At 35.4% G+C, this 13,234-nt stretch overlaps 1 protein-coding gene across 1 annotated transcript; it reads left to right on the plus strand.

Annotated features, from left to right (window-relative positions):
- Positions 1-12,403: 12,403 nt before the first annotated feature.
- Positions 12,404-12,904, plus strand: LOC136063966 (uncharacterized). The gene has a single exon (XM_065765032.1). The coding sequence runs from the start codon at positions 12,404-12,406 to the stop codon at positions 12,902-12,904; it is 501 nt and encodes a 166-aa protein (XP_065621104.1).
- The last annotated feature ends 330 nt before the right edge of the window (positions 12,905-13,234 follow it).

Below are 13,234 nucleotides of genomic sequence, written 5' to 3' on the forward strand. Positions count from 1 at the left end.
TCTTTTTTATTTCAAAATATGCTATGTTTAAAAAATTCAGACCTATATCTTAAAGAAGATATAGATCAGTTTTTAAATAATAATTAAATTCATATTTGCATCTAAGGAAGACACAAATCAGTTTTTATTTTGAAAAATTCAAATTTGCATCTAAGGAAGATACAAATTAGTTTTTGTATTAGAAAAAATTCAAATCTGCATCTAAGGAAGATGCAAATCAATTTTTATGTTAGAAAAAATTTAGATCTGCATCTAAAGAAGATGCAAGTCAATTTTTGTGATAGAAAAAAATTTAGATTTACATCTAAGGAAGATGCAAATCAATTTTTATGTTAGAAAAAATTCAAAATTTGCATCTAAGGAAGATACAAATCTATTTTTTTGGTTTTGAAAAAAGATTGGTTAATCAGCATATTTTTGAAATTCAAAAGAAAAAAAAAAATAACACCAAAGAATTAAGAACATGCTTTCAAGAAAAAATTTAACAACACATGGTATCAACATTAGAAATTAAAAAAACATCCTAAATCTATTCATGTATCACCAATCAAAATTAATAAAGAAGATTAAAAGAAATTTATTTAATTATCTTTGAAGCCTAAAATATCTTGCTTACAATAAAGAAATTTCTAAGGCAAGAGCCGTTAAAACGTCTTTAACGTAAGAGGGAAAAGAAAAGAATCAGAAAGAGGCAAAATCTCAGAACCAGCAAAAGTGTCATGAATTTTGAGATCTAGCCTGTATTTATAGAGGTTGGGAGGCTTGAAAAAATAGCTAGATGATCAGAATACGAACTAGGACTCGTCCTTATCTCTAAAAAATCAAAAAGGATGTGTTTCAGCTTAATACCTATGCCCTCGGGCTGGGGCCTATATTTGTGCCATTTGGCACTTGAAAAGTGCCATTCAACACTCCAAAAGTGCCGAATGGAACTTTTGGATGCCAGGCCCACTTTCAAGTTTCAGTGCGTTTTGGACTCCTTTTTTGAGATTGTTTGAATCAGGACTTGCACTTAGACGTGTTTTTTTAACCCATATTCTAAAGATTAAACTCTTTTCTGGATAATTTAGGTCTTTTCAGTAACAATTATCTTGTAGATAAATACTCTAAAAAATCTTGATTATCCTCAATTTTGTAATTATTTGATTATCCCCTTTATTCCCATACAAGCAAGCCAATTTTTGACACTAACTAACAACCAATCACAAAATCATTTAATTAATTTTAATTGTTTAACCAATTAGAATTAATTTAAATTAATCTTGCATGGTTTATTTTACCAAGACACAATGCATGTTAACCAAGCAAACTTGATCATGCGATATGTTTCGATCCGACAATCCAATTTGGAAACTGGGCATACCATCGCGACCGTTAGAATCTCAAGATCATTTTTATGATATACAATGAAAAAATTTAATGCCTGTAATGCAATCATGATTTTTGGGTACATAAATGGTCACTCTAGTCATCTTCCTCGATTAAATCATGAGTGCAAAATCGAGTGTCTACACATCTAACACGAGATCATCTTCAGCAAATTCATCTATTTCATCTTCTTCTACTCTTCCAGTCAACCACTCATTGCTACCATCTAATGGCTAAAAATCAAAAAATCATTGTTTGATTTTCAGCCATTAGATCTAATGGCTAAAAATCAAACAATGGTTTTTTTTGTAAAAAAAATTTACAAAAAGCTCAAAAAAACGTGTTTTGCACTTAGGGTGAGTTTGGTTCAGCTTTTTGTAAAAGTGCATAATGAAAAAGTGGAGTTTTTAAAAAGTGTATAATGAAAAAGTGCATTTTCAAAAAACTGAGTGTTTGGTAAAAGCTGTTAAAAATTGCTTTTTGAAAAAGCTGAATGTTTGGTTAGCACTTATAAAAGTGGTAGTTTGAGGGATAAATTACCAAAAAGGACAAGGTATATATAAGGGAGTTTATTTCATATATATATATATATATATATATTTTAAAGAAAGAAAACAAAATGAAAAGTGGAACGTTTTGGAGGGGAAAAAGGGGAAAGAAGGAAAAAAAAGAAAAAGAAAAAAAAAAAAGAGAAGGGTGTGTGTGGGGGAGAGAAAAAGATGGAAAAAAACAAAGGAAAAAAAAGAAAGAAAGAAGGGAATGTTATCACAATATTTTCACAATTCTTTCACAATAAATTTTAAGGGTAGGTTATTATTAGCTAATATTGGTGAGAAAAAATATTTTTTTAGAAAGAGAAAAAAAATAATTTTAATAGTTCGTTAAATTAAAATCAGTATCAATTTTTATCACAATATTTTCACAATAAATCTTAAAGTGTGGGTTATTATTAGCTAATATTAGTGAATTTTTTTTTTTTAGAAAGAGAAAAAGTTATTGTAATAGTACGTTCAAATTAAGATCGATATCAATTATCACAATAATTTCACAATACTTTCACAAATAAATCTTAAGTTGTAGGTTATTATTAGCTAATATTGATAAGAAAAAAAATAATTATTTTAGAAAGAGAAAAATTGAATTAAGTATATGAAGTAGTTGATTTAAATATGAAATAAACTCATATAAAATAAAAATATATATATATATATATATATATNTTGAGGATCGGTGGGTCAAATCCTCCCCAGGTTTTTACCGTGTGGTTTCCTGGGTGATCATATCTTGTGTTATTTATTTTCCGCTGCATTATTATTCTTGATATGATTGTTTGATTGTTTTAACCTAGTATTGCTTAATTTGACTAAGTAACAACTTGGCTAATTAATCTAGGCTACGCAATCTGTGTGTTTTAAGGGGTCTAAAACTGTTCAGAGGAGACGGAAGTGTCGGACTTGGCGAAGGAAACAACAAATTTGGCAAGCCCTACGATAGAAAATACATACTTTTTGGGTACTGTGGTGGCTGAGTAGATTGACGGCAGAGCCAGCGGTGGTGGAGGAGACGGACTTTGCAGAGCCAGAGGTGGCTATGGAGACGGATTTGAAGGAGACAGCGTTGTCTGAGGAGACAGATTTGGCTGAGCCAGTGGCGGCAGTAGATGATATAGTTTTGGAGCTTGCCCTTTATTGAAGGAAAATTTGGTAATTGAACTCACCCCCAACAAATATATATCAAACGCCCACACAAACTTTTACAAAATGGACCGAAACACATCCAAAACTCAAACGCGCATTTCTTCACAAATATAAAATGCAACTTTTACCAAAAAGTTGCGTTTTATACTCACCAAACACTAATTTTGGGTTGGCTTTTTTGAAAAGGCAACTTTTGGGCTCAAAACGCCCAAACAAACAGGCACTTAATAAAAAAGCTCAAAAAAGCACACCTAAAGTGCTCTTTTATGAGGCCGGCTCACCTTAGAGGAAAAAAGCCCCAAAGGCTATATGCTTTGCACTTAAGCGCACTTTTAACAACACTGTTACTAGACTCCACTTAGCCCAAACATAAATGTCATTGTATTAAGTGCAAAGTTCTCCAGACTGGCTCTTAATTTTTTCCCAAAATATGCTTGATAAAAAATTTAATTAAAATATGAATGTAAAATCTTAAGGGCAGAGGAGTAAAGGGGATTCAAAACTTGAGTACCTAATAATTTCTTTGGATTTATTCATTAAATTCAATTTTTATTATGCTAAAAGCATTTGCCAATTGAATGTGTGTGTGGCCAATCCAAACACTTCCTTGGATCGGTAATTCACGAGTTAGTACATATTGAATTTTTTGAACCTTAAAAAAAATAAAATATTAATAGAACCTCAATAATAAAACTAAAATAGTCATATTAAAAAAAAAAGTCTTGTAGACTAAGAAGCACAGCCACAAACAAGACATGACATGAGTAACATTGCAAGTCTTGTAAAATTAGGACACGCCATGTTAGGGATACAACAATTAATTAATTAATTAATTAATACATATCTTTTAGGTCTTGGATTTGGGGTTTTACACAATGTTTTTCCATTTTTGATTTCTTACAGACAATTATTTATCCTTCTTGATTTGTTTGTAACTGTTTCAAGTATAGTTTAGTCATATTAAAAAAAAAAAGTCTTGTAGACTAAGAAGCATAGCCACAAACAAGACATGACATGAGTAACATTGCAAGTCTTGTAAAATTAGGACACGCCATGTTAGGGATACAACAATTAATTAATTAATTAATTAATACATATCTTTTAGGTCTTGGATTTGGGGTTTTACACAATGTTTTTCCATTTTTGATTACTTACAGACAATTATTTATCCTTCTTGATTTGTTTGTAACTGTTTCAAGTATAGTTTGTTCACAATGGTGAACACAATGTACTTTTTCAATAAAGCTTTTATTACCTCTATATATATACATATAAATATACATATACATATACATATACATATACATATATATATATATAGGTTTAGGTATAGCGAAGGTGGTTGGTGCTCTGGAATTGTTAAAGGACCTTACAGGGTGAATTTGTGAAAAGACATTAGAAATGGTTGGGCTAAATTTGCTTCATACACACACTTTGAGGTGGGTGATGGCAAGCGTAAATAGCAATTGAATTTTCATTTGCAAGTATATTCGAATTTTCTAGAGATACAAGGCCTTGATTTTGGATTATATGGAATGGGTTAATGGTCAGCAACATTGGAAGCCAGTGTTTATCAGAAAGGCTCAAGATTGGATGAGAAAATCCTTGGCACATTTCTTTGATGATTAATATGTAGTAGGTCACACCCTATTAGGAGCTTTACTTGCTGATGATGGCATAAGGAATGAGGGTGTTTGGGTAGCATTGGGCCAATCATTTGACTTCATGTTTTCTCAACACACTTATGGCTCCTCATGCCAAACTAGTAACGCTCCTAAGGGCTCTTTCAGGGAGACCTGCCCAGTCTCTTTACTCAATTTGGATCAATGAGCAGGATGAGGAGGTAGCATGTGGAGGCACCTTGCTCCACATGATGTCCCAAAGCCATGGCAAAGGAGGGCTATGGTGGGCAGAGATGGGTTTTGATGATGGGTAGCAGCAGGTGGTGCTAACCTTATGTGGTGGTGCATGGCATTGGTGGCTTAGTTGCTGGTTTCTTGTATGTGGGCTTCGTGGCTTAAGTGTAAGGCAGGGCTGGGCTGTTGTGATGATCAATGCTATGTGCAAAGCATTGGGCTAGTGGAAGCTAGCTGAATGCATGGATGGTAGTTACTTTGTGTACTGCATATGGGCATGCTGTGTAGGCTATTTTGCTGATGGGGAGGCCTTAAGCATGGGCCAAACCTCCCAAAACGTGTGAGAACATGTTGTGTGGGCTGCTGGATGGTGGGTAGAAGCCCTATGATTTGCTGAGACATGGGTTGTGCATGTGCAGCATATGCAGTGGCAGTTACCAAGTAGTTCCTGGCTTTCCTGATGATCAGACCTGCTGTGTAGGGGCCGGAAACATGGAGAGCAGACCAAGACAACATCAGTTGAAGGTGTCCCAAGTCAAAACATAAGTGGCAGATTGTCCAAGACCCAGGTAGTTACTAGGCAGTAATTGCCGTAGTAGTTAATTCTTTGTATTTAACCCTAAGGCTATTGGGGGTGTCAACAGTAGAGTGTATTTATCCTTGGGAAAATTCTATGTAATTCTCTAGGCTTGTAAAAGGGTTTCCTTTATACTTGAGATTAAGTAATAAATATTGGGGGTGGGTTCCTTGTAAATATTGTGTGCACTGTGTGTATATGTCCCTATATAATTTATTCTAAGTGTTGCTCTATGTGTGTCTGTGTGTGTGGTGTTGGCTAAGACTAAGTCAAGGACTTAGGGCCATCACAGGCAAAAAATTTAAGTGAAAAAAAAATTGACCCTGTGACAATTGGTATCAAAACCTAGCTGTAATGTCTTCGAACACCAAGGTAAGAGTGATTGTATTGGAGATCATACTTTGAGTTCCTACAGAGGGAGAACAACTTTCTGTGCGTGACAGATTGGATTCACTGCCTACCAAAACTTCTATGATGAGGAATGAAATTTCTGAACAGAGGAATGTTGTGCTGATCCGAGTTAAAGAGTTGGATGTTACATTGGATGCCTATGCCAGTGCAGTAGGAGAGACCCAAAGCCAAATTGAGACAGAAATTGCATTGTTAAAGAGGGCAATGTGTGACCTTCCTAGGAGGGGGAAGTGGCCACCAAAGTGAAGGTGCCTGAACCAAATCCCTTTAATGGTGCAAAGAGTGCCAAGGATTTGGAGAATTTCCTTTGGGACATGGAGCAATACTTCAAGGCTGCAAGGGTGCCTAATCAAGAGATGTTAATGATTAGTAGCATGTATTTTTCAGGGGATACCAAGTTATGGCAGAGAACCTGTGTTGAAGATGATACAAATGCTAGTAGAGGGAAGATTGATTCATGGGAAGCCTTAAAGAAAGAGTTGAAGGACCAATTCTTACCTACCAACACTGCCTGAGTTGTAAGAGACTCCTTAAAGAAATTGAAGCACATTGGTACAATGAGAGAATATGTCAAGATAGTCAGTTATTTGATGCTGGATATCTTGAACATGTCAGAGAAAGACAAGCTATTCGATTTCATGTCTAGCTTGCAACCTAGGGCTTAATTGGAGTTAAAAAGGCAAGCAATGTGTGATCTACCCGCTGCTATGTTTGCTACAGATGCCTTAGTGGACTACAAGTACAATAAGCCTAGTGGGGATGATGAGAAACGTAAGTCCAAGGATAAGCAGAAGAAAGATGGCAAGAAGAATAAGGATAAGCAGAAGAAAAATTAGGGTAACAAGAGTAAAAGGGAGAGTTCTAACTCTCAATAAAGCAAAGAACAACCCAAGTTGAATGCAGGCTGCTTCATATGCAATGGCCCTCATGGAGCAAGAGACTAGCAATAGACACCGCGTTTTGTACCCCTTACTACTTAGGCCCCTATTCCTCAATGATGCTCGAACTCTAAGGCCCAAGACCAATTTAGAGCCCAATGAGATATTCAGTTGACTTGAGGAGTGTCAAAATGGAAAATATAACCATTTAAATGAGCAAAAATCTATTTTTCGAAATAAAATTACCAAAGAGGCCCTCAGCCTGCGTACGTGGGTTGCAACCTGAGTACGCAAGTTAAAGCATCCGTATGCAAGCACATTCCTGCGTACACAGCTAAGGTTTCAGAAGCATAAGAAAGGCAAGTTTTATGTAATAATGGCTGAGGTTTGGAATGAACCCCACATTGTCTGGGGGCTGTTCCAAACCACATTTTCTCAACTATAAAAAGCCTTACATAGTACATTTTCAAAACACACAAAAATCTCACGGGAAAAACCTAGGATTCACTAGAAAATAGTGAATCAAAAGTGAGTTTTTCACAAAAGACCCTCAACTCTTTTTTATTTGATTGGGATCCTTTCTCACCTCAATCCATTGAGTTTAAGATTACTAATCCTATTTTATTGAATTGTGATAGATTTGACTGAGGGGAATGTTCAAAAATCAAGCCTAGGTGCTTTTGCTTTAAGGTATTCTTTTGAACTTTTTTTTTTTTTTTTCTGCCTTTGATCTTTTCTTTAATCTGTTTCTTTGTTTAGTTTATGTTTATATATGTTTGTTTAGGTTAGTTTTTGGCTTTCTTTATGTTTTTTAGCATGTTAGGTTGCCAAATTTACATTTTTCTATTTTGTTTGGTTTCTGCTTTGTTTTTGTGTTAACTAGGTTTACTGGGTAAGGATCTGCGTACGCATGATATAGCTTGCGCATGCAAGCTGAACTGATACGTACACAAACTTATTCTAGCGTTCGAGATGCCGTTACCCAAGAACCCTAATTTTTGTTTATTTTGTTTCTACTTTCACATGTTTTTTCTGTGTAGCCTCTTTTCTATATTTTAAGCCCTATAACTGCTTGTACGACTTTTAACAAGTTTGTTTGTTATCACATGTTTAGATTAGGGTTTTATGCCTATTTCTTGCTTCGATGCCATGAACATGCATTCACATGCCTATTCATGATGCCATAGGTGCTGAGGTGCTGCGATGTAAGTAAGGTAAGTCATGCATTCACATGAACATGCATGTTGATTTTTTAATCCCCCCTTGATATATGTGTATGAAGTTGATGCCTTGTTTTGATTTATGATGTGATTCGCTTTGCTGCCATGTTTAGGTTACTACCTTGCCTTGAGATGTATGATAGGGTTTCACATGCCAGGGTTTCTCATATGTGTTCGGCTCTTTATTGCTTTAAGGATGGATATGTGTTTTGGGATGGATGATGCCATGATTGTATGCTTAGATGTGTGCTAGTGTGTGTGTGAGTATAGATGCAAGTGTTGAACATGTTTTTAATAAGGTTAGGACGTAAGACACAATGATGGGAGGCTAACCTTAAGGTTTGGTGATGTTGGATGCCTAACACCTTCCCATGAGTGTACCTAAACTCTGAACTCATACTCTAGTAGTAAGACCAAAGGTCCTTTCTCAAAAGGACACTTTATTCATGATTCCTAGACCATATAACTAGGTGGCGACTCCAACACTCTTTCCCTTGTGCCCATAGTGGTGACTCCACTGGGGATAGTAAGTTTAATTCCTATGTGTCTTGTTTCTTAACCTTAATAAAAACTTCTTCAATAATTGTTTTGCACACACATCACTAGTTCTTTTGTCCCTTAACCTTGGTTGGTGATGAGTGGGAAGATGGAAGGCTCCATTCGAGCCCAAATTTTCCAAAGTTCATCCCACCAACTCACAATCAGTGCCATCACCTATAATGGGCCTTGAGTACGTTAAAGGTTTGCTACCAATCCACTATAGGGTCCACTTAGGTCCTCGGTTGGAATCATAGTCGGCCTAGTTATGAGTGACCTACTTATCTATCCCTTTAACCTTAGAGAGCCTACTCACACTAGAGAGATCCTAGATTCTACCATGTAACCCCCCCCCTCTTTCTTCTTTTACTTCCATATAAAAGAGTTCCCACAAAGAAAAAGAAAAGGAAATGTGACAAGTAACAACTAGAAATTATGTAGGGAGTAAATTTGAAGATTCGTTTTTTAACTAAATCCAAAGTTGGGTTGGGTGGGCAAGTTGTTCTTAAATATTTTCCTTGTAAAAATATGACTTTCAGTCAATACTTAAGCACTTCTTTCTTTTTAAATAGATTATTACAATTCATATAACTATAAGCACATGGATTGGATTGGGTTTGGTGCGTGGGTTGTGCTTAACTTTTATGCTGGGTAAATCATCAGGTTTTCATCAACTACAACATTTCTTTTTCAATAAATAATGATAATTGACGCAATATGCCTAAATTATATTTCAAATTTTCATATTTATCAAAATACCAAAATAAATTAAACTAAAAAATTAAAATAAAATTAATAAAATACTTGTATATATCTTAGGTTATGTTGGGTTGGATAGATTGAAAAACCTATAAACTTGAACTCGATCATAACCAAGACTCAAATAAAATTTTAACACAATTAACCAACCAACTCACGAAAAACCAAACATATGGCATTAGTTTGGATTAAGGAGTTAGTTTCATTGAGTTGGTAGATTGGATACACACCTTTATCTTCAATTGGTATATTTAAACAGATAGAACCTAGAGACTTTAGATGAACATTGATTTAAGTACTCTATAGTATTTGAAAGATTGAAAAACGAAGTAAACATTTTGTTTTTGGTAGTAAAAATGAAGTATACATCAAAGCTTAGTACAATTTCTTATGTATATGTGTCTATGCATTGGCAGAGGGAGGGGGGCAAGCAATGCCATAGTACCCCCTAGGTTAAAAAATAAAAAATAAAAAATAAAATTAAAAAAAATAAAAACCCTCCTCCCTCTTCAATTTGAAATATATATAACTTTACTAATTGCTCCCTAGGGGAAAAAAATGTAGAGCTTCACCACTCTATTAACCATGGCTGAAATTATTTTTTTCTAATGCTCTGTTTTGTTGAGAGGATGGAAACATTGGTGGTTATATAGAAATGTGTCTTCAGCTTGGGTTTTTGGCTAAGTTTGAAATGTATTTTAAGCTTGTCTTTAATTTGCAATGGATCTTTTTATCAGGTTTAATTCAGTTGTATTTTATATAAAATTTATATGGTTTTTAGTCAAATTCAATTGTATTTTATACATAATTAATATGGTTGAATTTAATTTGTTTTGTGAAAAATAACATTATTTACACCATGTTAATCAATACAACCATGTGATTGAAATTGATAAAAATTAAAAAATTAAATCAAATAAAGCAAAATATTACAACTAAAAAAGAAAATGAAAGAAATACTATAAAAAATTATCAGAGAAAATATGATAAGCGCGCGAAATAGGGCTCGAAGTCTGATGGCATTAGATGGAAAGCACAGTACAGATTGGGCTAAAAACCCACACACAAATATATATATATATATATGTGGCAAACAATACTGTACAAAATCCAAGATTTTTGTGGCACATTATTGGACTTTTCTAGCCTGGCAAACTGACAAGTTAGTCAAGACTATCTCTCTATCATCTATCTTAAGAGTGTGCATGGGTCAGGTTGGGTCGAGTTGAGGGGATTTTTTGACCCAACCCACCATGATGGGTCAAAAAAAATTCAACCCAATCCAACCCAATCCAACCCACATAAGTCGGGTTGGGTCGGGTTGAACTCATGAGTTGGACAATTTTTTTTTATTGCTATTATTATTAAATTGAGTAGAAAAAAATATATCACACTTGTCACCTAAGTTGATAAACAAAATATATATTAATATATAAACTAATATTCCAATTCAATTGTAAACAAAATATGTCTAAGTATCCAACTGAGTTGATAAACAAAATATATAATATATATTTAAATATATATATATATATATATATGATAGTAGGAACTGAAGTGCCCTAAAGCTGGCTTTTAAAAAAATTATTAAATATATAATATATATTAAATATGGGTGGATCGGGTCGGGTTTGGCAGGTTTGTAATTTTATGACCCAAACCCAACTCAACCCACTATAAGAAAAATTTTTGTAAACCAACCCAACCCACCAAGCCCTAAAAACTGACCCAACCCAGCGGATCGGGTTGAGTCGGGTCGGGTTTGGTGGGTCGGTGGGTTTTCTGCACACCCCTAGTTCTATGTAGACATGCTTGGAATTGACCCTGAGATAGCTCAACGTCACATTGATACTCACGACCACATGGTACCTGTCAAGCAAAAATTGAGAAGAATGGGGACTGAATAGCTCTTAAAAATCAAAGAGGAAGTCACTAAGCAATTAAAGGTAGGGTTCATCAAAACCGTACACCAAGCCAAATGGGTAGCCATTGTTGTGCCCGTACCTAAGAAGAATGGGAAGGTAAGGATGCGTGTGGATTTTAAGGACTTAAATAAAGCATTCCCTAAAGATGACTTTCCTCTCCCTCACATTGATGTCTTAGTGGATAACACGGCAAGAGTTGCATTAATGTCCTTCATGGATGGTTTTTTGGGGTACAACTAAATTAAGATGGCCTTCAAGGACAAGACCAAAACCATCTTCACTACCAAATGGGGAATCTATTGTTACATAGTAAGGCCGTTTAGCCTCAAGAATGCTAGGGCAACGTACCAAAGGATGGCTACAGCCTTGCTACATGATATGATGCATAATGAGGTAGAGGTGTATGTTGACGATATGATAATAAAATCCCAGGATAAAGGAAGCCACGCCATAAACTTGAGGAAGTTCCTCAAGAGGATTAAAAAATATAGATTAAGATAGAACCCACAAAAGTGCACCTTTGGAGTAACCGCTGGAAATTTGTTAGGCTTCTTAGTGAGTAATAGAGGGATAGGAGTTGACCCATCCAAGATCAAAGCCATATTGGAGATGCCGTCACCTAAAAGTGAGAAAGAAATAAGGGGTTTCTTAGGTTGACTACAATACATTAGTCAATTCATTGCCAAGCTCACCTCTACTTGTGAGCCCATCTTCAAACTCCTAAGAAAGAATGAACCACATACATGGAATGATGAATGTCAAAAATCCTTTGAACTTATCAAGGAGTATCTCCTCCACCCACCTATCCTAGTGCCTCCACAACATGGAAAGCCCCTACTCCTATACTTTCCATCATAGGAGATGCAATTGGAAGTATACTTGCACAAGAAGATGATGAGAAGAATGAGAGGGCTATATATTACTTGAGCAAGAGATTCCATGATTATGAGACTAGGTACACTCTCATAGAAAAGTCATGCTTTGCACTTGTTTAGGTCCTACAAAAATTAAGGCATATTGTTTTACCTTTCCAAATATGGGTGGTAGCAAGAATGGACCCATTGAAGTACCTCTTTGAGAAGCCTGCTTTGAGTGGAAGATTGTCAAGATGGTTGATTTTGTTGGCAGAATTCGATTTGAAGTAGGTGGCTAGGAAAACTATCAAAGGAAGCATCATGTCAGATTTTTGTGCCGAGAATCCTATAGAGGGGGAAGGTGGTAAAGAAGACTTTCCAGATAAGGACATTTTGGATTTTGAATTAGGGACATGGAATATGTACTTTGACGGAGTCGTAAACCAATATAGGAATGGGATAAGGATACTCTTGATCACTCCTGAAGGGTCTCACATGCCTTTGGCAATTAAATTGAACTTTGAAGCAACTAACAACATGGCTAAATATGAGGCTTGCATTGCTAGAATGGAAGCTCTTCAAGAATTAGGGGTAAAAGAAGCCAAAGTCTTTGGGGACTCAACTTTGGTTATAGCCCAAATGCAAAAGTTATGGAAGGTGAAGGAGGAACATTTGAAGCCTTATCAACAATATTTAGAGGACTTGACCAAGACCTTTGACAAGATTGAGTACACAATCATCCCTAGAGCTCCGAATCAGTTTACGGATGCCTTAAATACTTTAGCCTCCAGGGTTGAAATACCTAAGGGAGTATGGACATGACCCTTGGAGATTGAGCAAAGTTATGAAGAAGTACACAAAAGCAAGATGGAAGCTTCAGTAATGGCCATAGTGGAAGAGGAAGTTCCCTGGTACTATGATATCATGAAGTTCTTGGAACTAGGGACATATCAGATGGTGCCGACAAGAGAGAACGTCGTTCCATTAGGATGATGGCAACTCAATACATTTTATGTGGGGTGACAACTCTATAGAAGGTCCTACAATGGTATACACCTTCATTGCTTAAAGAGAAAAGAAGCCAAAAAAGTAATGGAAGAAGTTCATCAAGGGATTTGTGGCCCTCATATTAATGGGAGAATGTTAGCCAAG

This window comes from Quercus suber, unplaced genomic scaffold, assembly GCF_002906115.3.
Source record: "Quercus suber isolate HL8 unplaced genomic scaffold, Cork oak 2.0 scaffold_601, whole genome shotgun sequence".
NCBI lineage: Eukaryota > Viridiplantae > Streptophyta > Magnoliopsida > Fagales > Fagaceae > Quercus > Quercus suber.